Source organism: Neoarius graeffei, chromosome 4 (genome assembly GCF_027579695.1).
Source record: "Neoarius graeffei isolate fNeoGra1 chromosome 4, fNeoGra1.pri, whole genome shotgun sequence".
In the NCBI taxonomy this organism is placed as follows: Eukaryota; Metazoa; Chordata; class Actinopteri; order Siluriformes; family Ariidae; genus Neoarius; species Neoarius graeffei.
In genome coordinates, this window is record NC_083572.1 from 47525348 (window position 1) to 47552043 (window position 26696).

The 26696-nt window shown below is 41.1% G+C and overlaps 1 protein-coding gene across 3 annotated transcripts in view; it reads left to right on the forward strand.

Moving 5' to 3' along the window:
* Nucleotides 1-15273: 15273 nt before the first annotated feature.
* The window catches only part of sema3fa (sema domain, immunoglobulin domain (Ig), short basic domain, secreted, (semaphorin) 3Fa), a 156231-nt gene continuing 144808 nt past the window's right edge, over nt 15274-26696 (forward strand). For all 3 annotated transcript variants that reach the window (XM_060919287.1, XM_060919288.1, XM_060919289.1), the window contains exons 1-2: nt 15274-15557; nt 16800-16966. In XM_060919287.1, the coding sequence (XP_060775270.1) occupies nt 15517-15557; nt 16800-16966 (208 nt within the window). In that variant the 5' untranslated portion in view covers nt 15274-15516. The remainder of the gene's footprint in view (nt 15558-16799; nt 16967-26696) is intronic.

Below are 26696 nucleotides of genomic sequence, written 5' to 3' on the forward strand. Positions count from 1 at the left end.
AAGGTCCGGGTTCGAGCCCCGTGGCCGACGAGGGCCTTTCTGTGTGGAGTTTGCATGTTCTCCCTGTGTCCGCGTGGGTTTCCTCTGGGTCCTCCGGTTTCCCTCACAGTCCAAAGACATGCACGTTAGGTTAACTGGTGACTCTAAATTGACCGTAGGTGTGAATGTGAGTGTGAATGGTTGTCTGTGTCAGCCCTGTGATGACCTGGCGACTTGTCCAGGGTGTACCCCGCCTTTCGCCCGTAGTCAGCTGGGATAGGCTCCTGCGACCCTGTAGAAGGATAAAGCGGCTAGAGATAATGAGATGAGATGAGCTTTAATAATAGTGCAAGGGAAATCAGAGGCTGATATTAATTCTCTTGTTCGAAGGTTCTTGTTAACGCTTCTATAGTAACAACTTACACAGTGACCATCTGGTAGATGTTTCAATAATTGGATAAAGGTGTGATGTATCATTCTTTAGGGCCCGTTTACACGAGGACGCTGTCGGGTAAAAACGACTAAATATTTTATCGGAAGTGCCTTTCGTCTACACGGGGACGGCGTTTTTGAGGCTGAAAAACGGAAAAAATTGAAAACGCCTTCCAGAGTGGATAAGTTAAAAACAGCCCCCGTTGCATATCCGTCTAAACTACCCAATACGCGAAACTCTGCTCGGATCTGCTCACGTCGGGTACGCGTTTACGTCATAGTAAGAGCATGTGTGGCAGCGGGGGCGTGGTCAAGCGCCGGTCTGTGACAGGAGGGCGGAGTCAGGGAAGGTAAGTGGCAGAATCACTACACCTGATGTCAATTAACCTGTGTTTGTGTGTCTTCCCAGTGACAGCGCCCTATTTAAAGAGGGAGAGCAGAGAAGCTCATCCCCAAGCTAGACGCCGGTTGCGTGTGTGTCTGTTGGTTTAAAAATATTGTTAGACTGAAAAGTGTGGCAATAAAGCCTATTTGTAAACCTGATCTCTGTCCTGCCATCCTCTGTGCTCCACCCACTCATATAGAACGGCTACAGTATGTCTGATTACATCGATCCAACGGACCTTCAAGCTGCTCTGGCAACCTCACGAGTAGCCATAGGCAGAGTAGTCAAAGTTTTCGCGGCGCAGATGTGCAGATCAGACAAGACGGAAGACGTTGCGCGTGTGTGCAGACATAGCGGAGGTCTTTCACAGCACCACTAAGCCGCCTGGCATGCACATCCAATTGAATTCCACACATTTATGCGTCACCGTATAGACGCAGATTTCCTCCTTGAAAACGGTCGTGTAGACGCGGAAAAAAGTGAGAACGAAAACGGACTTTTGCGTTTTTGTTTCAGACCGTCCCCGTGTAAAGTGGGCCTTAATAAATTAAAATTTGCTGTAATATAAAGGAAATAAAAGACTTTAGGATGCTCTGTTATTACAGACAAAGGAAGTAGGTGCTGAAGGTGTTGCAGCAATCCAAACTTTCAGTGTTCCTTTAACTGTAACTGCAGCTGCAATTGCTGAAATAATAACATTATTGATGTAGGGAAGTGAATAAAGAAATAGTCTTTAAATTTTTCAGTATTTTCAGTATTTTTTGAGCTTGTATGTCAGATATACTCGCCCCATTTCCAGAAAAGTTGGGATATTTTCCAAAATGTAATAAAAAAAAAAACATCTATGATTTGTTAATTCATGTGAACCTTTATTTAACTGACAAAAGTACAAAGAAAAGATTTTCAATAGTTTTACTGACCAACTTAATTGGATTTTGTAAATATAAGCAAAGTTAGAATTTGATGCCTGTAACACACTCAAAAAAGTTGGGACAGAGGCGAAATACTGAGCATTTTGGAAAATATCCCAACTTTTCTGAAAATGGGGTTTGTAGTATTTTTATTTTGGATTGTATTTATATTTGTTTTCAAGTCTACCTCCCATTTGACATTGGCATCTGTGGTTGATGTGCAGTCACACAATGCTGATGTCAACTAGTTACAGTACTACATAACTGCCAAAGCAAATGCAACCATATGACCATAATTACGAAGGACATAACACAGAATGTCAACATGTACATCACATGTATGCTGCTTAAAATTCCAGCATTCCTAATTGAAAATGCCTTCTCACATCCCTGACGGTTAAGCATATCCCAAATTGTTTAATTCCTTATAATATACAGTGATAGATCTGTTGGCTAACTATATTGCTACCTCGCTGAATTTCAGACAGCTGTGTGAAGTCTCCAATTGCTTATTGAAAACATAACTTACAATTGAATATACTGCATAACAGTTCTCTAAAGGGACATGCATTTAAGTTACTGATTAGAATTTCATGAATGCATGTTTTATTTTAGACCCTATGGAGTGGTCAGTGAAGTACAATATATACTGATCTTTCTTTTTTTGTGCTTTCATTATTATTCTAAACAAAAAGAGAATTATATAAAAACCAAAGCAATCTGATCAGATCAGATCAGAAGTCCATAAGCAATCCAAAAGTAATCATATTGTATTGCATTTGCTGGGAATTTAAAAGATCGCATTCCTGATTATAGTTTTAGTGACGTAATTTGTAATCAGTGTTGGATTACATTCTTCTAAGTAATCTATCCAATAGCAATAGTGATGGAATAAATGAATCCCAGAACCTGTCATCAGCTCCAAACTTATATTATTTTCTTTTGTAGCTGCATACCTTTTCCTTTTACTTTCATCATTAATTATTGAATGCTTTAAAAATGATAACTGAAGAATAAATCTTGCAGTTTAAGGGGTTAAGAGAGGTATCGTGAAAAGGAAAAGTTACACCAACAGACCGATTTGCTTCCAAAGCCGCCTTATTGTGTCAGAAGAGCATCTGAGCCAAAGTCTTTCTCTCTCTCTCTCTCTCTCTCTCTCTCTGACTGCTTTAAAATAAATTCTATTCTGGACACAAACAAGCAAGACCTTTCTCTAAAAGATCTGTGTGTCTGCATTCACCACCTTACTTCATCCACTCAGCTGATGCATGACTGGCATCCCTTTGGTTGAGCTCAAGTTATTTGCAAAATCCTTGTAAAGCTCCTCTCTCTCACACACACACACACACACACACACACACACACACACACACACACACACACACAGTGGTCTGGGCCTTTGAAACCACACAATGTATTGAAATCAACTTCAAATCAAAACTTCAAAAGGCAGCGTTGTAGTGAAGTTCCTACCAGCCCTCTGCTGAAAAGCTGTAGCAAGTCTCACATAATCCCCTGTGCTTTGTATTAACATGCAACATTTACCATATATATATATATATATATATATATATATATATATATATATATATATATATATATATATATAATCTCATCTCATTATCTCTAGCCGCTTTATCCTGTTCTACAGGGTCGCAGGCAAGCTGGAGCCTATCCCAGCTGACTATGGGCGAGAGGCGGGGTGCACCCTGGACAAGTCGGCAGGTTATCGCAGGGCTGACACATAGACACAGACAACCATTCACACTCACATTCACACCTACGGTCAATTTAGAGTCACCAGTTAACCTAACCTGCATGCTTCTGGACTGTGGGGGAAACTGGAGCACCCGGAGGAAATCCACACAGACATGGGGAGAACATGCAAAGTCCACACAGAAAGACCCTCGTTGGCCACTGGGCTTGATATACAGTTGTGGTCAGGAGTTTACATACAGTGACATGAATGTCATCTTGGATATGAATGTCATGGCAATATTTGGGCTTTCAGTAATTTCTTTGAACTGTTCTTTTTCTGTGGCAGAATGTACAGCATACATCTTTTAATTAAAAAAAAACACACTAGAATTTGGTCCACAAGTTTTAATTTTCTTTGGGTTTTCTCAAATCAACACAGGGTCGAAATTGTGCATACAGTTCAAAAATATACATACAGCACACCTAATATTTGGGTAAAATGTCTCTTCGCAAGATTCACCTTGACCAAACATTTTTGTTTACCATGAACAAGTTTCTGGCAGAATTCTGCTTGGATATTTCATGACTCTTCATGGTAGAATTGGTAGAGCTCAATTAATTTTTTTTTCTTGGCATGGACTTGACTTCTAAGCACGGTCCATATAGGTTGAAGTCAGGGCTTGTTTTAATCTTAATGTTAGCCTGCTTTATCCTCCACAACCAGCTCTGATGTGTGTTTGCGTTCATTGTCCTGTTGTAACTCCCAATTCCCAAGTCGTGTTCAAGTTTCTGATGGTTTATGCTGAAGAATTCTGACGTAGTCCTCCTTCTTCATAATTCCATCCACTTTGTGCAATGAACCAGTTCCACTGGCAGCAAAACAGCCCCAGAGCATAATGATCCTACCACCACCACCACCAACAGTTGATACAGTGTTCCTCTATACTTGGTGGTCATTGTGGCCAAACAACTCAATCTTTGTCTCATCTGACCATACATCTTTCCTCCAGAAGGCTTTTTCTTTGTCCATGTGGTCAGCTTCAAACTTTAGTTAAGCTTGAAGGTGTCAGTTTTGGAGCAGGGGGTTATTTCTTGGATAGCAGCCTCTTAGTCCATGGTGATCTGCACTGTAGACAGTCATCCACCAGCTTCCAGTTCATGGTAGGGCTGTGCCATGGTGGTTCCCAGGTTGTTCCTAACCATCCAAACCAATTTCCTTTCAGCTGAGGGTGACAGTTTGGGTTTTCTTGAAGCAAAGTGGCTTGGCAAAGTGACTATACCTCACAATAACTTGGATATAATTGTCTGAACTGATCTTGGAATTTCCAGTTGTTTAGAAATGACTCCAAGAGACATTCTGGAGTTGTGTACATCTGTGATCCTCTTTCTCAGATCTGCACTGAGCTCCTTGGACTTTCCCATTTTACTGTGTGTTGGTCAATCCAATGAGTACTGCAAACAAACCCTTTTTATGAAGGCACAGAGAAGCTACCAGCTGTAGTCAATCGTGATCACTAACAGGAAGTTAAGAGACCTCGGCCTTGGGAAGATAAGAGACACTTTGGAAGTTTCAGCACCTCTGAATTAATAATCTAAGTGGTTGTATGTAAAATTTTTGACCATGTATGTATAATTTTGACCCTGTGTTGATTTCAGAAAACCCAAAGAAAATTAAAACTTGTGCACCAAATTCTAGTGTTTTTTTTAAATTAAAGATGCATGCTGTACAATCATTCTGCCACAGAAAAAGAACAGTTCAAAGAAATTACTGAAAGCCCAAATATTGCCATGACATTCATATCCAAGATGAATTCATGTCACTGTCTGTAAACTTCTGACCACAACTGTATTTTATATATATGTCATAAGTCCTTCCCATGCCAGGACCTGGTCTTCCTAGGCAGTCTCCTGTCCCACTACTAACCAGGCCCTTAAGGCGCATAGGGCGGCACCGATCTCTGTTTCTATAGCCCTTGGCCTCTCGCCTATACAGCTAGGGTTACAGTGGGGGGCCAGTCCTCTGGTAACTGTGAGAACTTGACTCCCCACTTGCATCTGTATTGCAGCATGTCTTGTCAGATGGCAGTAGGTACCATTTTTATGATGGTCTTTGGTATGACCTGACCACGAGTAAAACTTGCAACCTCCTGCTCAAGAGGCGGACACGCTAACCACTAGGCCAACTCGTGGTTATTTACATACATATATATACAGTGGTGCTTGAAAGTTTGTGAACCCTTTAGAATTTTCTATATTTCTGCATAAATATGACCTAAAACATCATCAGATTTTCACACAAGTCCTAAAAGTAGATAAAGAGAACCCAGTTAAACAAATGAGACAAAAATATTATACTTGGTCATTTACTTATTGAGGAAAATGGTCCAATATTACATATCCGTGAGTGGCAAAAGTATGTGAACCTCTAGGATTAGCAGTTAATTTGAAGGTGAAATTAGAGTCAGGTGTTTTCAATCAATGGGATGACAATCAGGTGAGTGGGCGCCCTGTTTTATTTCAAGAACAGGGATCTATCAAAGTCTGATCTTCACAACACACGTTTGTGGAAGTGTATCATGGCACGAACAAAGGAGATTTCTGAGGACCTCAGAAAAAGCATTGTTGATGCTCATCAGGCTGGAAAAGGTTACAAAACCATCTCTAAAGAGTTTGGACTCCACCAATCCACAGTCAGACAGATTGTGTACAAATGGAGGAAATTCAAGACCATTGTTACCTTCCCCAGGAGTGGTTGACCAACAAAGATCACTCCAAGAGCAAGGCGTGTAATAGTCTGCGAGGTCACAAAGCACCCCAGGGTAACTTCTAAGCAACTGAAGGCCTCTCTCACATTGGTTAATGTTCATGAGTCCACCATCAGGAGAACACTGAACAACAATGATGTGCATGGCAGGGTTGCAAGGAGAAAGCCACTGCTCTCCAAAAAGAACATTGCTGCTTGTCAGCAGTTTGCTAAAGATCACGTGGACAAGCCAGAAGGCTATTGGAAAAATGTTTTGTGGATGGATGAGACCAAACTAGAACTTTTTGGTTTAAATGAGAAGCGTTATGTTTGGAGAAAGGAAAACACTGCATTCCAGCATAAGAACCTTATCCCATCTGTGAAACATGGTGGTGGTAGTATCATGGCTTGGGCCTGTTTTGCTGCATCTGGGCCAGGACGGCTTGCCATCGTTGATGGAACAATGAATTCTGAATTATACTAGTGAATTCTAAAGGAAAATGTCAAGACATCTGTCCATGAACTGAATCTCAAGAGAAGGTGGGTCATGCAGCAAGACAACGACCCTAAGCACACAAGTTATTCTACCAAAGAATGGTTAAAGAAGAATAAAGTTAATATTCTGGAATGGCCAAGTCAAAGTCCTGACCTTAATCCAATCTAAATGTTGTGGAAGGACCTGAAGCGAGCAGTTCATGTGAGGAAACCCACCAACATCACAGAGTTGAAGCTGTTCTGTACGGAGGAATGGGCTAAATTTCCTCCAAGCTGATGTGCAGGACTGATCAACAGTTACCGGAAATGTTTAGTTGCAGTTATTGCTGCACAAGGGGGTCACACCAGATACTGAAAGCAAAGGTTCACATACTTTTGCCACTCACAGATACGTAATATTAGATAATTTTCGTCAATAAATAAATGACCAAGTATACTATTTTTGTCTCATTTGTTTAACTGGGTTCTCTTTATCTACTTTTAGGACTTGTGTGAAAATCTGATGATGCTTTAGGTCATATTTATGCAGAAATGTAGAAAATTCTAAAGGGTTCACAAACTTTCAAGTACCACTGTGTATATATATATATATATATATATATATATATATATATATATATATATATATATGGTGGTGTGTATCAGTTTAATTATTCATTAAATCAAGCTGCTTTTATTGAAGAAAAAAAGGCACGGGAAAAAAACTCATAGGCGAACTCATAAGCTGCATTCAAAATATTGTCTGCAGTATTTGTACTTACCCTCATATTAAAAATGAACATCATCAATCAATCCAATTTTCTGCTGGAAAGATTTAGAGATTAAAAATTCATTGCCAGATTTAAATAAATGGTTCATTCAAAGCTTACAATTACCAGTTACCGTAATTCATACTGTAACTGCATGGAAAAGCATCATATAATTACCTTAAATTACACCATTTGTTTAAGGAATGTCATTAATGTGGAAAAAATCACATTCAAATGTAAAATATATGAATAATATAAATAACTTAATTCTCAGTTAGTTCAATTGAAGCTTTCAGCAATGCAATGCACTCATTACAATATTTGGGAAAAAAAAGAGAGTTTATATAGGACTGTTCTATGTGAAATATGGCATCCTCTCCAGGCTGTATTCCAACCTTGCATTCAGTGTTCCCAGGCTCGATTCTAGATCCACTGAGACCTTGACCAGGATAAAATGGCTACTGAAGATGAATGAATGACTAATGAATATGGTTCTTTGGATAGTTTAAGGTTCTCGATATAAATGTAGCCTGTATCAGAACCTAAAGCATGTGGGCCTCATAGGTGACATTTGGATACCAAACATTATGCTATAGTTGCCAAGTACAGATATTTGTAAAACCATTCCTTCAATCTCATCTAAGTCATCGGTCTGTACTGGTAAATGCACTGGAGGACTGAATGTGGAACAATCATGATGGCTTGCTGTCCACCACCACTATTAGTGAAAAGAAAGATATTAGCCTAAAGATAAATCCTGTCAGAAGTTTTTCCACCCTCAATGTAAAATTACAATGTTTAAAAATGAAAAGCAATCAGAAACATTTTAGGGGGGAAAATGGAAAAACCAAAAAGTTACAATGACCTGGTTGCAAAAGTGTGCACACACTAATAATTGGGGTTGTGGCTGTGTTCAGAATGAACATGTTCAAAAGTAATAATCATATAGCTGTCATCAATGAAATTATTTTCATGAGCCATAAATAAAGATCAGAAGTTTCTGTAGGATTTTCTTGACATCTCCTTGGTTTCATCTGACTGCTGAAGCCATAGTCCACGAAGAGCTTACAAAGCATGTACGGTATATCACTTGCCAACAGATATCAATCAGGAGAGCGCTACAAATGAATTTCCAAAACATTAGATGTAGTTGGGCAGTATGGTGGTGTAGTGGTTAGCACTGTCGCCTCAAGGCAAGAAGGTTCTGGGTTTGAGCTGACGGGGGCTTTTCTATGTGGAGTTTGGATATTCTCCCCGTGTCTGCGTGGGTTTCCTCCGGGTGCTCTGGTTCCCCCCACAGTCCAAACAGGTTAGGCTAATTGGTGGCTCGAAATTGACCATAGGTGTGAATGTGAGTGTGAATAGTTGTTTGTCTCTATGTGTCGGCCCTGTGATGATCTGGCAACTTGTCCAGGGTGTACCCTGCCTCTTGCCCATAGTCAGCTGGGATGGGGTCCAGTTTGCCCGTGACCCTGCACAGAATAAGCAGCTACGGATAATGATGGATGGATGGATAGATGTAGTTGTACCATGGAGCACCGTGAAGGTCATCATCATCAAGTGGAGAAAATGGGGCACCATAGTGGCATTACCAAGAACAAGATGGCCCTCCAAAATTTACAAAAGAACAAGACAAAACTTATCTGACAAGTACTGACTACTCTCTGCATGTGTCAGTCTCTTGTATTATTCACTTCTGAGCTATAAGGTGGTTACACAGAAGCTCTTTCTCATAAAAAGTATCCATGGTCAACCAAATCACACCAAACCATACGGCAAAATGTGCAATTCCAAAAGGTATAAATGTTGGCGCTAAAGAAGGCAACTGGACTTGCTTGAAATTCTTGAAGACGTTTCACCTCTCATCCGAAAGGCTTCTTCAGTTCTGTCTGACTAGTGGGGAGCTCCAGGTATTTATCCTCGAGTGGACCAAAAGCAAACCTAAGGAGAGTCGTTAAGGTCAAATGGGTCATTGACACTCTCAGTCATCCTGTAGGTGTAAGGGTCACTGGAGGCCGGGTGTGAATGGTGTTAGCAGCCTAGAGGGTCATTAGAGTGATCTGTGAGTCGTTGGCTCTCTCTGCCATCATGTGAGTCTTTGAAGTCAGCTGAGTCTTGATGTGGATGTATATTCAGTTTTCTTGGAAGTGTGCCAAGGACTGCATTGTAGATGGCTGATAAGTGGTGTCTCAGACCCCCTCCTCTGTTCAATGATGGTCGTTCCAGGTTGACGAAGATGACTTCTTTTACTCCTCTTTCCACAAGGTATAACAATTCCATTATTGCAAAAGGTATATTTGGTGCAAAAAAGTACATTGGTAAAAGAGCACCATACCCATGGCGAAGCACAGTGGTGGCAACACAATGCTTTAGGGCTGCTTCTTTACAGCCAGAACTGGGGCTTTTATCAAGGTGGAGGGAATCATGAATACCAGTCAATTTTAATGCAGAACTTTCACGTGTATGCTAGTAAGCTGAAGAGTGAAAGGAGTCTCACCTTTCATCATGACAATGACCCAAAGCACATCCAAATCATCAAAGGATTGGCTTAACCAAGAGAAGATCAATGTTTTGAACAGCCTAGCCAGACTTGAATCCACCTAAAAATCTATGGGGTCATCTGAAGCTGTGCACAGACTCAGTAATGTTTTTTGGAACAAAGAGTGGGAAAATATTGCCAAGTCAAGATGAAGATAGACTTTCTCCCAAAAGTCTAAAAAGTGGTGTAATGAAATCAAAAGACTTGGGACAGTTTGTTTTCCCATAAATTAATTTCAACCAATCAGGTTTTAGATGACATCAGATGTTAGATGTTGCCCCTTAGAGTAACCGACTTCCTTTGGAGCCATGAAGCTGGACACTGTAGCGAGGTTTGTGCAGGTAAATATTTTTTGTCGAACAAAACTTGTATTTTCTACTTTGCCTCCACCTCCATTCTATGGTGTAATGTACACTGGAGACTTCGGGATTTGTTAGGAATTAAAGTATGTAGTCTAGAGTTACCAGATACAGTGTTATTTACTAAACTTAAATTCTGGGGAAAAATATTTAAGATTTTTTTTTTCAAAATGTCCAGATGGGGAGAGTTGGGACAGTTCATCATGTTACAGGTGGTTTTTTTTGTGGTCTACAAATATAAAATTGTTTAAAAATGTTTGTTAAAAATATGGGCGTGTCCCTGCATGAGGATTAAACTTATTTCATTCCTTCTTGAGAACAGAGCTGTTTTATCTCATCAGATTTTGGGTAAGCTGATATTTTTCTATCGCTGTACCAGCATTGTTGATATGTTACAAGTTTTGATAATAACATGTAGACCTTGGTATTTTATTTTGTTCCATGTCTCCCAACATAATGTCCCATGTCTCCCCACAGTGTCTCATGTCTCCCTGCAAAAAAAAAATAATGGCAGAAAAAGTGAAGGCTGGAGGCCACTACTCTTTGTTTGCACATGACGTCATAGTTAATTATGCATGAGGCTTTGAACCAGAAGTGGGCCATGTTGGAGGATATACACAAACTCATGTGGTGCACATTTATGATAGAAGATGTGCTCGAGAGGTTGTTATGCTTAAGAGTTCCTTTTGTTTCTTCACTATGCTGACTCTTTATGCTGTAACCGGATGCGGGCACAACTCTATTCAAGACAAGGGGACTTATAAATTCTTTAGAATTCCAGCAATTATAAATAATCAAGGAGAAAAAACAAGAGAGTTGTCCACGGAGCGTAGACGTCAATGACTGTCCAACGTTAACCAGGCTGATCTAAGTGATGAGAAAGCAAAAACCACACAAGTCTGCAGTGAACATTTTATCAATGGTAGGTACTACAAACTAGTTATTAATGAAAGATCACAATATATCAGAAATATCGGATTGTTTAATAGCCTGGTTGTGCAAAAACTCGCTGCTGTCAAATGTGACAAAGCCGTGATCATCGAGTGTGTGTGATCCAACAATCAAAGGCTTCGATGATTATTTCATTTTTAAAAGAGCTGTTTATCCAGCTATTTCATTATCCATGATCTTCATATGGGGTGGCACGATGGTGTAGTGGTTAGCGATGTCGCCTCACAGCAAGAAGGTTCTGGGTTCGAGCCCAGTGGCCAACAAGGGCCTTTCTGTGTGGAGTTTGCATGTTCTCCCCGTGTCTGTGTGGGTTTCCTCTAGGTGTTCCAGTTTCCCCCACAGTCCAAAGACATGCAGGTTAGGTTAATTGGTGGCTCTAAATTGACCGTAAATGTGAACGTGAGTGTGAATGGTTGTTTGTCTCTGTGTCAGCCCTGCGATGACCTGGTGACTTGTTCAGGGTGTACCCTGCCTCTCGCCCATAGTCAACTGGGATAGGCTCCAGCTTGCCTGCGACCCTGTAGAACAGGATAAAGTGGCTACAGATAATGGATGGGTGGATGGATATCTCCTGGGGTGGCACGGTGGTGTAGTGGTTAGCATCGTCGCCTCACAGCAAGAAGGTCCTGGGTTTGAGCCCAGTGGCCGATGACAGCCTTTCTGTGTGGAGTTTGCATGCTGTCCCGTGTCTGCGTGGGTTTCCTCTGGGTTCTCCGGTTCCCCCCCCCAGTCCAAAGACATGCAGGTTAGGTTAATTGGTGGCTCTAAATTGACTGTGAGTGTGATTGGTTGTTTGTCTCTGCGATAACCTGGCGACTTGTCCAGGGTGTGCCCGACCTCTCGCCTATAGTCAGCTGGGATAGGCTCCAGGATAAGCGGCTACGAATAATGGATGGGTTGCAAGCAAACAAAGAATATGTGACAAGCTGAGAAACTAATGCTGTGGTAAGAGGGTATAGCAAATCCTCTTGAATAATAATAATAATAATAAACTTTATTTGCCAGGTATGTGAACACACATGAGGAATTTGACTCCGTTTTCACTTAGCTCTCTACAAACAGATAAAAAGCGTAGAAAAAAACAAAACGCTATGTACATGTAGAAGGGTAAATATATAGACAGCATAGTGCAAGGATGAATTAGTAAATATAAATGTAAATATACAGTGAACACAGAATGACGGTATGAGTGTGCAGATATTTCACAGTTGATGCTACTGATATTTGAGTCCGGTTTTAGCTGTTCATCACAGAGACAGCCTGAGGGAAAAAACTGTTCTTGTGTCTGGTTGTTTTTGCATACAGTGTTCTGTAGCGTCTCCCAGAGGGGAGAAGTTTAAATAGTTTGTGACCAGGGTGTGATGGGTCTGCAGAGATGTTACCTGCCCATTTCCTGACTCTGGACAGGTGCAGGTCTTGGATGGAGGGCAGGCTAACACCAGTAATTTTCTCTGCAGACCTTATTGTCCGTTGCAGTCTGTTCTTGTCCTGTTTGGTGACCGATCCAAACCAAACAGTGATGGAAGGGCAGAGACAGAGGCGATTCTAGAGTCTGTTGTGGCCCCAAGCAAAAATTCCCAGGGGGCCCTTCTGACCAGTGTTCATCACCAATATGTTATAAATAATCTGACACCAAAGTAAAATGAAGAAGAAAGAAGAAGAAATCTTTATTCATCACATGCAGACTTCAAGCACAGTGAAATTCATCCTCTGCATTTAACCCATCTGAAGCAGTGAACACACGCACACATTCAGAACAGTGGGCAGCCACACCAGAGCGCCCAGGGAGCAGTCAGGGGTCAGGTACCTTGCTCAAGGGCACCTCAGCCCAAGGCCGCCCCACGTCAACCTAACTGCATGTCCTTGGATTGTGGGGGAAACCGGAGCACCTGGAGGAAACCCACGCAGACACGAGGAGAACATGCAAACTCCACACAGAAAGGCCTTCGCCGGCAGCTGGGCTCGAACCCGGAACCTTCCTGCCGTGAGGTTACCGTGCTAACCACTACGCCACCGTATGTATGAAACCAAAGTTTTTTAAATTCCAAATGTGAAAATACAATGGTAAAGAACAATAAAAACAATAAAAACCAAAATAAATAAGCCCTCAGGCCCCGACTCTCGGGGGGCCCCGGGCCAGGGGGCCCCAAGCAGTTGCCTGCCTTGCCTGTTTACAAGCTGCGCGTCTGGGCAGAGAACAGACTGAATGATGGCAGAGTAGAATTGTGTCAGCAGCTCCTTAGACAGGTTGAGCTTCCTGAGCTGGCGCAGAAAGTACAACCTCTGCTGGGCCTTTTTAATGATGGTGACTGTGTTGGTCTCCCACTACAGGTCCCGGGAGATTGTCTCATCTCATCTCATCTCATCTCATCTCATCTCATCTCATTATCTCTAGCCGCTTTATCCTGCTCTGCAGGGTCGCAGGCAAGCTGGAGCCTATCCCAGCTGACTACAAGCAAAAGGCAATGTACACCCTGGACAAGTCGCCAGGCCATCACAGGGCTGACACATAGACAACCATTCACACTCAATTTAGAGTCACCAGTTAACCTAACCTGCATGTCGTTGGATTGTAGGGGAAACCGGAGTACCCGCAGGGGAGAACATGCAAACTTTCCGCACAGAAAGGCCCTCGCCGGCTACAGGGCTCGAACCCGGACCTTCTTGCTGTGAGGCGACAGCGTTAACCACTACACCACCGTGCCGCCCCCAGGAGATTGTGGAACCCAGAAACCTGAAGGTTTCAACAGCAGTCACAATATTGTTGGTGATGGGCGGCAGGGTGGGGGGGGCTCCTCCTAAAGTCCACTGTCATCTCCATGGTTATGCTACCTGCAAAAAAAAATTTCACGCCATCTAGAAAAACTGAAAACTTGTCCCAAGTCACCCTTATGCTTTTTTGTTTTCCCTGAAAAAAAAAGTTTTTGGGCGGCACGGTGGTGTAGTGGTTAGCGCTGTCGCCTCACAGCAAGAAGGTCCGGGTTCGAGCCCCGTGGCCGGCGAGGGCCTTTCTGTGCGGAGTTTGCATGTTCTCCCCGTGTCCGCGTGGGTTTCCTCCGGGTGCTCCGGTTTCCCCCACAGTCCAAAGACATGCAGGTTAGGTTAACTGTTGACTCTAAATTGACCGTAGGTGTGAATGTGAGTGTGAATGGTTGTCTGTGTCTATGTGTCAGCCCTGTGATGACCTGGCGACTTGTCCAGGGTGTACCCCGCCTTTCGCCCGTAGTCAGCTGGGATAGGCTCCAGCTTGCCTGCGACCCTGTAGAACAGGATAAAGCGGCTAGAGATAATGAGATGAGATGAAAAAAGTTTTTGATTGTTTCATCTCATCTCATTATCTCTAGCCGCTTTATCCTGCTCTACAGGGTCACAAGCAAGCTGGAGCCTATCCCAGCTGACTACAAGCAAAAAGGACAAGTCGCCAGGCCATCACATAGACAACCATTCACACTCACGGTCAATTTAGAGTCACCAGTTAACCTAACCTGCATGTATTTGGATTGTAGGGGAAACCGGAGCATCCACAGGGGAGAACATGCAAACTTTCCGCACAGAAAGGCCCTCACCGGCTATGGGGCTCGAACCCGGACCTTCTTGCTGTGAGGCGACAGCGTTAACCACTACACCACCGTGCCACCCTTGGGAGATTGTGGAACCCAGAAACCTGAAGGTTTCAACAGCAGTCACAATGTTGTTGGTGGGGGGGCTCCTCCTAAAGTCCACTGTCATCTCCATAGTTATGCTATCTGCAAAAAAAAAAAAAAAATCACACCATCTAGAAAAGCTGAAAACTTGTCCCAAGTCTCCCTTTTTGTTTTCCCTGAAAAAAAGTTTTTAATTGTTTTTCACTTTATTTTTACAAGCTACTTTAAGCATACAGAGAGAGAGAGAGATTGTGTGGCTTCGTTCTCTGGAGCGCTTCTGTTTTACTGCTCTGGAGTGGGCGGGGCACGATTGGGCTTTTCTGTCAAGGTGAGACTCCGCCCACAGGAGGCGCTGCGTCCACCTGCCAGAGAGAGAGAGAGAGAGAGAGAGATCTTGCTCTGGAGCGGATGAGTGGAGTGAATAAGCGCTGTCCAGAAGGAATACCCCGTGCGCGCACACACACACACACACTGTATTTGTGCGCTCGGATGTTCAGCCTGTGACAGTGAGCAGATCAGATCAGATCAGAGCAGAGCAGTGAGCGGGTGTGTATGTAAGAGAGAGAGAGAGAGAGAGAGTGTTTGAACTGGAGAAGAGCGCATCGCCGGATTTCTCCTCACTGGACTCTGAATGGGCTTTTATTCTGGGATAAACTTCAGATCATTTCTCAGGTGAATGCTGAGGTCCGGGACCCCACATGGACCCGTAAAGACAATCCATTTGTACTCTTATTTGCGGATTTCTTAATTATATAGGAATTCTTCTAGTTTTATCATCTGTTGTTTTTAAAATCGGACCATAATTAATTCATCATAATTATGAGCTAATCATTCATTTCCCTTATTCCTTAGTGCCAGGTGTTGGCATGGGTGTTTGTAATTTTTTTGTTTGTTTGGTTTGGTTACTTTTTTAAAAAATATCTATCTATCTATCTATCTATCTATCTATCTATCTATCTATCTATCTATCTATCTATCTATCAAACATTGTTTCAAATTTCTTGCAAGCTCAGGCAATGTCAGTAAGTCAGGAGCATCCAAATATATCTGCTAAATTGAGTATGTATAATGATGATGCTTTATAAACACCTTGCGTTATTTCTATTTCTACATCCGGTGGTGTTTTCAGGCTCGTGTGCAGGATGCCACTACTGTATTATATTTAGTTACAGGTGCAATTGGATCTGGACTGAGTTGCTTGTGCGAGATCAGCAGTCATTAAAGTCTCCTGATGTGTGTGTGTGTGTGTGTGTGTGTGTGAGAGAGTGTGTGTGTGGGGGGGCAGTGTTCACCTACTGTTCATGCCAAACCCACAATTAATACCTACAGTGCTGAATGAACTGTTAATTCTGTGTCCAGATAGAATGAAATAGACTGTACGGTAGATGTGACTTCAGGACCGACCTGTTTGTTGTGTCTGGTCCATCTTGATCACTTCTGTATGATTTGGATGATACTGAGTAAAAATGAATAAAGTTTGATTTCTGCATCCTAGACAGTGTCTGAGCGGAGTGCAGATTGTCGTCTTGACATGCCTATTTAAAATAATAATAATAATAATAATAATAATAATAATAATTCAAGATTTGTGGGAACATTTTAACGTTCCCTGTAGGTACAGAGATTTTAAAAAACGAAGAAGTTGGGGGGTGTTCAATGTTGAACCATTGTAGTACCCTGTCTATCCAAAGAGCATTGAATAAACTCTATTTTTTTTATTTAGTAGCCTATATGTTAGTCATTTCCTTTCTCTTACACATCTACTACACTGTTTGAACAGAAGGAATGACCGAATTTAGATTCAAATTGTGTTAATACACATGTTCAGTTTCCAGAAGTCTGTGTAACCTGTCTGGGCATTATCCCTACCTCATCCCATCTCCCCAACCCCTCTATGTTCTTTGTCCTCTGCAGGGCTGATTGTTTCTCCATGTTTTTGGACACAATGATGGTGCAGAGCACGAGGGATTTGTTTCTGGGGACCCTTCTGGTTTCTGTGATCTCTGCTGTTTCAGTCGAGGGTAACCCGTTTGCCTCTCTGCCACTTCTGTCAGCTCCCCGGATCTACCTGCCCTTTAAAGGTAAGATATACAAATCTGATCTGATGGAATTCTACATGAAACCATTTTTTATTGAACTTCTTCATATAAGGAATATCACCAGTAGTCCAACACCCCTCATCCTAATCATGAGTATTCAAAGATTTTTGTCGAGATTGTGCAAGTTTATAGTCTGCAATCATGAGGCTATGCTTGATATATCCCTAGTTAGGGGTTTAGACTTGCCACACTTCTGACGTTTCTGATTTATGACTCTTTCCAATCTGGAAGCTGTTGGTGCGGTTATGTTGTCCAAGGAAGCTGCAATATTCAGTGGTTTCCTGTTTCAATTGGTTGTGCAACTGCTTAGTAGGCTGCTTCTTGGCAAGAGACATGGCCGCTTGGATCGAGATCGTGTGGGAAACATGCAATATTAGTTAGCACTTGCCGTGTTTTCAGGCTGCAGGACAATCAAGGCCACACTCCACACACTTCTCGCACATGTGTCATGAGTGTGTATTTCCTAGCCCATTATGCTTCCGTTCCATTTCCATAGCTTGTGTTTCTGTGGTCAGAGGCTTCTTCTGTAATAGAGTTTAGGTTTCTTTGGGTTTGCAGGGAAAGTGCTGAGCATTTCAGCTCCCGTCATATTCATACATGCTTCTAATTCTCAGTCAGTCAGTTTGTCTGCAACAGCTACTTTTCCTTAGCTAGTTTACTTTTCAGTTTGATGTTACTGAATTTCTTTAATTGGTGTTTTAACATGTGGTTTGGGGGAGATTCTGTACTCTGACCACAAGTTTGCTGCTTGGTTCATTTCTGCAATGCACTTTGATGAAATGTTCTTCAGAATGGCTTGCGTTTCAAGATTTCCTTTTGGCGTCACTTCTATTTTTCTTGCATTATATTAAATTTCATCTTGGTTCTAATAATTAGGGGTATGGATATCCAGTCATGTCAAATGCAGGTTTTTTTTCCATTAGAAGATGTAAAGATGAGTTTAAAATGATCAGGTATCCAGGCATAACAAAGGCAAGAGATTTTATGTGATTTAAGAGTCACTGTTAAAACAACTCAGCATAAAGCATTCACTTTCTAAGGCATTACAAAAGAAGCTTTGCCATTGTAATCTTCTCTGCCGAGGCAGTTTATTTGAATGGCGACTGAAAAATGTTCTGTTATGGATTATTGTTTTTGCAGGTTTCCTTAGTCTCTTTCGGAGTCGTTCAGTTCTGCTTTATTCTGAGTTGACATGGAAATGTAATGCTTTTGCCCATGTGACCAAAATATAGCACCATGTGCCAAAATATATATCAGAATGCATACTAGTTAGATGTGTACAGAGGCCAAGTCAGCTTGGCAGCAGCCATGAAGAATTTCTCACAGAAGAGTCTGGAATTTTTCACTAGACTGTTCTGTTAGTAAAAGAGGCAGATATAAATGACTAAAGCTTAAGATATGAGATAATGAACATATGCCTTGTGATACTGTACAACCCCAGTTCCAAAAAAGTTGTGACGCTGTGTAAAATATAAATAAAAACAGAATGCAATGATTTGCAAATCTCATAAACCCATATAGTTTTTTCCCGCAATAGAACATAACATATCAAATGTTTAAACTGAGACATTTTACTATTTCATGAAAAATATTAGCTCATATTGAATTTGATGGCAGCAACAAGTCTCAAAAAAGTTGGGACAGGGGCAACAAAAGGCTGGAAAAGTAAGTGGTAGTAAAAAAAAAAAACAGCTGGAGGAACATTTTGCAACTAATTAGGTGAATTGGCAAAAGGTCAGTCGCATGACTGGGTATAAAAAGAGCATCCCAGAGAGGCTGAGCCTCTCAGAAGTAAAGATGGGCAGAGATTCACCAATCTGCAAAAAACTGTGTCTACAAATTGTAGAATAATTTCAGAATAATGTTCCTCAAAATAAAATTGCGAAAACTTTGAATATCTCATCATGCACAGTACATTATATAATCAAAAGGTTCTGAGAATCTGGAGAAATCTCTGTGTACAAGGAACAAGGCCGAAAATCAATATTGGATGCCTGTGATCTTCGGGCCCTCAGGCAGAACTGCGTTAAAAGCGGGCATGCTTCTCTTATGGAAATGACTGCATGGGCTCAGGAACACTTCCAGAAATCATTGTTTGTGAACACAGTTCACCATGCCATCCACAAATGCAGGTTCAAGCTCTATCATGCAAAGAAGAAGCCATATGTGAACATGATCCAGAAATGCCGCCATCTTCTCTGGGCCAAAGCTCATTTAAAACGGACTGAGGCAAAGTGAAAAACTGTTCTGTAGTCAGACGAATCAAAATTTGAAATTCTTTTTGGAAACCATGGACTAAAGAGGAGAGGGACCATCTGCCTTGTTATCAGCGCTCGGTTCAAAAACCTGCATCTCTGATGGTATGGGGGTGCATTAGAGCTTATGCCATGGGCAGCTTGCACATCTGGAAAGGCACCATCAATGCTGAAAGGTGTATATACAGGTTTTAGAGCAACATATGCTTCCATCCAGATGACATCTTTTTCTGGGAAGGCCTTCCGTCTTTCAGCAAGACAATGCTAAACTGCATGCTGCATTTATTACAACAGCATGGCTTCGTAGTAGAAGAGTACGGGTGCTAAACTGGCCTGCCTGCAGTCCAAATCTTTCCAAACCTTTTTCATTTCATGATGCATCAAATGTGAAAGCATTTGATGTATCATGAAATGAAAAATATCATAAAGAAGACCCAGGACTGTTGAGCAGTTAGAATCCTATATCAGACAAGAATGGGACAACATTGCTATTGTGAAGAAATATGGGTTTATGAGATTTGCAAATCATTGCATTCTGTTTTCATTTACATTTTACACAGCGTCCCAACTTTTTTGGTACTGGTGTGGTACATGTCTTTTAGGGTTGTTGGGTTTGACACACTTGGTCCTTTTTCTCTGCTTTAAAGCGACTTTTTTTTATTGGTTTAGCTGATTATTTCTGTGTAGAACAATCATTGCACATTTTTAAGCAAAAAAAAAAAAAGATGGACTTTGTCCATTGTTATCTGCTTTTAGAGCTGATCGTAGCATTATAGTTGAACTGCTCACTTAAATTTTTGATGAGTGAGCGAAAGATGGTTAGGACATCTTCAGTGGTACATCATCTTGTCAAGTCGGGCTGTGTAGCTTGTACAGTGTCTTGCAAAAGTATTCATCCCCCTTGGTGTTTGTCCTGTTTTGTCGCATTACAAGCTGGAATTAAAATGAATTTTTGGGAGGTTAGCACCATTTGATTTACACAACATGCCTACCACTTTAAAGGTGCACATTATTGTTTTATTGTGACACAAATAATAATTCAGATGAAAAAACAGAAATCTGGAGTGTGCATAGGTATTTACCCCCCAAAGTCAATCCTTTGTAGAGCCACCTTTTGCTGCAATTACAGCTGCAGGTCTCTTGGGGGTATATCTCTATTAGCTTAGCACATCTAGCCACTGGGATTTTTGCCCATTCCTCAAGGCAAAACTGCTCCAACTCCTTCAAGTTAGATGGGTTGCATTGGTGTACAGCAATCTTCGAGTTATGCCACAGATTCTCTATTGGATTGAGGTCTGGGCTTTGATTAGTCCATTCCAAGACATTTAAATGTTTCCCTTTAAACCACTCCAGTGTAGCTTTAGCAGTATGTTTAGGGCCATTGTCCTGCTGGAACGTGAACCTTCATCCCAGTCTCAAACCTCTGGCTGACTCAAACAGGTTTTCCTCCAGAATTGCCCTGTATTTAGTGCCATCCATCTTTCCTTCCGTCCTGACCAGCTTTCCTGTCCCTGCAGATGAAAAATATCCCCACAGCATGATGCTGCCACCACCATGCTTCACTGTAGGAATGGTGTTCTCAGGGTGTTTGGTTTGCGCCATACATGGCATTTCCCATGATGGCCAAAAAGATAAATTTAATCTCATTTGACCAGAGAATCTTCTTGCATGTGTTTGGGGAGTCTGCCACATGCTGTTGGGCAAACTCCAAACATGTTTTCTTAAGCAATGGCTTTTTTCTGGCCACTCTTCCATAAAGCCCCGCTCTGTGGAGTGTATAGCTTAAAGTGGTCCTATGGACAGATACTCCCATCTCTGCTGTGGATCTTTGCAGTCCCTTCAGTGTTATATTTGGTGTCTTTGTTGCATCTCTGATTAATGCTCTCCTTGCCCGGTCTGTGAGTTTTGGTGGGCGGCCTTCTCTTGTCAGGTTTGTAGTGGTGCCATGTTCTTTCCATTTTGCTATAATGTATTTGATGGTGCTCCCTGGGATATTCAAAGTTTGGGATATTTTTTTATAACCCAACCCTGATCTATACTTCTCCACAACTTTGTCTCTGACCTGTTTGGAGGCTCCTTGGTTTTCATGTTGCTTGCTTAGTAGTGTTGCAGAGTCAGGGTCCTTCCAGAACAGGTTGATTTATACAGACATCATGTGACAAATCATGTGACACTTTGATTGCACACGGGTGGCTCTTAATCAACTAATTATGCGACTTATGAAGTGAATTGGTTGGACCAGCTCTTATTTAGGGGTTTCATATGAAAGGGGGTGAATACCTATGCACACTTCAGATTTCTGTTTTTTTTTTTTTCATCTTAATTATTGTTTGTGTCACAATAAAATAATTTGCACCTTTAAAGTGGTAGGCATGTTGTGTAAATCAAATGGTGCTAACCCTCTAAAAATCTTTTGCAAGACATTGCAGGGTCTCTTAAAACAAGAAAGAGGTGTTTTCTTTATGGTCGAAAAGCAGTTTTAATCTCAAGAATCTGACTTTTATTAAGGTAACACTGGCAAAGAAAACAAGAAGCTTTTAGGGGATTATCCCGTCACTCCCATCAGCATTCTCATAGACATCTAGTGACTAGTCCACATCATTGTGTAAGTATGAGTGTGTACTTGTACTTGCTACATATTGAGGACCAGAATTTTTTTTTTTTTAATTTACAGACTTTGGATATTTTTGGGAAGTGGGGATATTTTGGCTGGTCCTCACTTTTTCAAAGGGCTGTTTGAGGGTTAAGACTTAGTTTTAGGGTTCAGGTTAGAATTAGGTTTAGTTTAGGGTTAGGGTAGGGGATGGGGTTAGGCATTTAGTTGTGATGGTTAAGGTTCGAGTAAGGGGCTAGGGAATGCATTATGTCAATGAGTGTCCCCACAAAGATGGAAGTGTGTGTGTGTGTGTGTGTGTGTGTGTGTGTGTGTGTGTGTGTGTGTGTGTGCGCACGTGGCTGAAAACTTACTCGACCTGAATGAAGAGGAACCTTGCCAGTTCAAGTCAGTTTTCAGCACCGGTGGTGTCGGCAAGTTGAGAAGGGAAAGATGCCACTATCTTTATCACCCCTTTTCACATTACATGCCATCTGGGCTAGCAGTACATCCTAGGAAGCCAAGATAAATCACATCTGAAGCTTAAGGTCTAGGGCTCCTATTTACAGGAGTTTCGATCCTTCTATCATCTCACCGCCAGCTCAAGTTTGGGTGTGTGCCTTCATGTAGGTTTTGATTTCATGTACGTTCTTGCTTTCTCTCCTCTTTCTGTACCCTGACACCCTTTCTTCCTCTCTTCTTCTTGCTTCCTCGTTTTGTTTTCAGAATCCCCTCTATTTAGCTCAAAGATAGCCCAGAGGACTTTCAGCACCCCACTGTGACCTAAGAGTGTGTGCGTCTATGTAACCACTCAGTTTTGACACGCTGGTGGATTTATGGACATGTTTCTGCATATCTTATCCATGTTTAATGGTTAGGAAAGCACCTAAGGCAGATTCAACAGTTTGGCATAAGAATGCTTGGTGTGTGACTGAAAACGTTGCTTGGAGCAAATCTTGTGCATATTGTTTTAATTCGAATTCCAGCACTGAATCTTAAAGTAGCAGTATACTCGCAGCATGTTTTAGATGTGTATTCTTGAAAAGGTAGCACCGAGATTTGCACAGATGTTTGCAGTGTGTCCAGAGCAATGCACAGATTATCATAACGAAAGACTTGCTGCAGAATTTCTTTTGTAAGTGCTCGTCTAACTGTGTAAGTGTTTCTGGCTTCTCCAGTGTAAGCTTTTAATGTGTGCTGCAGCCTGAGCTTGCTTAAGTGCACTGTCTGAACCACGTTGTTATATATGAAGGTTCCTATTGTGTTGTTTTTTTTTAAAGGCGTGGGAGTGTTGAAGCCGCCGCTGTATTATCATCTGAGATATGGGATATGTAAAAAATTGAAGGAATGACCACACAGACTCAGACTAATGCTGTGAAAATCACTCTTTCACTCGCTTGTTCAATATTTACTGTACAGGCTGTTCTATATAGAGTGTTGTATAAGGCAGCAGTAACTGAATGCTGCCCTGTATAATGGAATAAATGTACTATTTGATAGTCTAAATGATCCAAAAACACATGATCGTGACTTGCTTTTATATAAACAGTTTGCACATTACAAATTACCTACCAACCTGAATCCTTAAACATACAGAAGCAATTTCTTTATAATATACTCCACAAACAAGTACCAGTAAATACAGTTAATTATTATACATACAGGGCACTTTTTCCATGGAATAAAAACATGTATTCTATTCCCTTCCAGTGGGTTTATTGATAACATGCAATATTGCTATCATATTGCTTATCCTCCATGTATTACGCCACTTTCCCCAATGGAGAATGAGCATGCAATATTGTTATAATACTGCACATTGTCAAGACAACACGACGTCACACGTCAGAGCTCATGCGAAGATCCAGTGACAAAACTTTTATGCTGCGCGTGTGCAGAATCATTTCTTTGTCAGCCGGGAAAGAGAGAAGACGAGGCTAATCCCATGCTAGGTTTAAGCACTAAATAAATAAACTGAAAACTGAAACTAAAGATGCGCTGAACACCTAAAAGGCTACCAAAACTCCATTATATATTCTTCACACATATCTACAAGAGAAAAACATACCAACGGACATTGAAAAACTGGAAAAGAGACACATCAGAGATGTAAAACTTCCGCGTTAGCAAATGACTGTGACAGTTTGTACACAAACATGGCCACAAGGTTTACTTCATTAAAAGCGGAAGATTTTCACAGAATTTTGGCTGCCAGGTCGCTCCATTGTGTGTAGCTGTTGATGTTGATTTTAAAAGTAACTAAGTAAATTACACAGGGAATATAATAATAATAATAATAATAATAATAATAATAATAATATTCTGCTTGACTGTGCTAGCATTGGCCTGCACTAGCACTATACCAGCTAGAAGGTAACTGGACTGCCGCACTAACAGCACCGAGTTGCAAGTAAGCGAGTTTCGGCCTTCGAGAATGTTGATATGAAGAGTGTGCATGTAGAATAATAATATTATTGGCTGGCTTTTTTTGTGGCATATCAGATATATTCCATTCAACTACTCGTCTTCAACTCGTTCAATATCATACTAGCTGAATGGAATATATCTGATATACCACTCAAAGCCAGCCAATATTATTTAATTATGATACATCCCGGACACTTTTTTGATGGAATTAAAACATGTTCTATTCCCTTCTAGCGGGTTTCATTCATTTGGTTTGATAGCAAGCAATATTGTTAGCATATCACTTATCCTATGTGTATTATGTCACTCTACCCAGTGGAGAATGAGCGTTGAATATGGTTTACGATATTGTATGGTTGTCAAGACAACATGACATCAGAGACATAAAACTTCCACGCTAGCGAGCGACTGTGACAATTTGTAAACAAACATGGCTGCCAGTTTTGCTTCGTTAAATACGGAAGATTTTGAGAGAATTCTGAAAGAGAAAGATGCATTGAACACCCAAAAGGAATGTGTGTTTGTCTTAATAATAATAATAATAATAATAATAATAATAATATTGGCTAGCTTTTTTTCGTGGTATATCAGATATATTCCATTCAGCTAGCATGATATTGAACGAGTCGAAGACAAGTTCTATATCATGCTAGCTGAATGGAATATATCTGATATACGTACCATGAAAAAAAAGCCTGCCAGTATTATTTAAATATCTATTATTAATATTTATTGATATATTATACACTCTGACAAGTCAAATTTGTAATCATTGTGTTATTTTAGTGTAGAAGTGTGGATTTATGGTGCATTACGGGTACAATGCACCATTCAGGGAATATAATAGTGCACTATGTTGAATAGGGAATACATTTAGATCTTGCATAAGCATCAGAATTGTGACCTGATCACAATGTATAAAAAAGGATCTTGGGGTATATTTCCACCTGAGATGTTTTGTCATTGATAACATGTACGTCAAAAATATAAGAGGGGCTCCACTGGTGTGTGTGTTTTGGTTAATATACACTTGTGTGTGTCTGATCCAGATAACCCACTGACTTGTGTTGCAGGCAAGATAAGGCCTGCTAATAGATTTATAGATTTCTGGCAAAAGCTACTTAAACTTTTTGCCCTTTGAGAGTTTGTCATCTGAAGTAAGTGGTCAGCCTTAAAGGTTGTTAGGGATAAATTTAAGACTTGTTTATTTTGCATGTAGTAGTACCCTGTGGCTCTGTGATGGCAAAACCCATAAACTAGCACATTTTATATACAGTCCCCCTCAGAACACAAGGCCAATCCTTGGTTTTTGCTATACACTGAAGACATTTGTATATGAAATCAAAAATGAATGAGATGATAGATTAAATTTCCTGATATTTACATCTAGATTTGTTAAACAACTTCGAACATAGCACCTTTGGTGGCAAACCATCCAAAATTCAGGTGAGCAAAAGTATCAGAACAGATAGTCTTAAAGTAAATGACACTTAACGCTAGACGGCCTTTTGGTTTCATAAACTCGGTGAAATTTAGTTCCCTGTGAAATTTGGTCATTGCAGAAATAAACATATATCGCAATATCTTAAAAAAACAGGCCATTCTGTGGCTGGGAAGTTATTTAATTTGAAGGGATTCCCTAGCAAATAATGTGCATGAAATTGCTCGCTTTGTGTAGTCAAACAGACAGAGGAAGTCCGTGTGCGCATGCGCAGGTTTACCTTAGTTGTCGTCGTTTTCTTCTTTTGGGTTTTACGGCAGCTGGCATCCAGTGTTGCATTACTGCCATCTACAGGTTTACCTTTGACCGTGCACTGACAGTTCCATCATTCTGTCACTAAACGAACAGCTGATCACACCAAGGTGCTCGCTGACCGCCAATATTTATTTGCTTGGTCCTGCGTTTCCTTTCCTTTGCATATAACATAACGTCTTTTCTTCTTGCTTTCTGTTACTGTAGTCTGTCTTTCATGTTTCATTGAAGTCCTCCATTTTCCTCTCCTGTTTCAAATTTGTATCCCACAATGCCTTGCGCAAACAGGGAAAGCCCACCACATGATGCATGATGTAGTATCTTGAATGGTGAAGCAGGAAAAAATAGTGGAGAATTTAGGGCCATGTGGCCCTAAATTCATTAATTGTTCTATTAAAAAATTGGAAGTCTGTGATTCGAATTCAGTAGCTTTCAGTCCACTAAGCAAAAATAATTAGGTCTCAGGGAAAATTATTTTTATGACCTACACTTGAAAAATCTGAAAGGCAGTCTACCTTTAATATTTAGTTGCATATCCATGGTTTTCAGTAACTGCATCAGTCCAGTGACCCACTGACATCACCAAACTCTTGCATTCTTCTTTTGTGATGCTTTTCCAGGTTTGTACTGCAAGTAGTTTCTCCCGTCAGTCTCCTCTTCAGGAAGTGAAATGCTGTTCAGTTG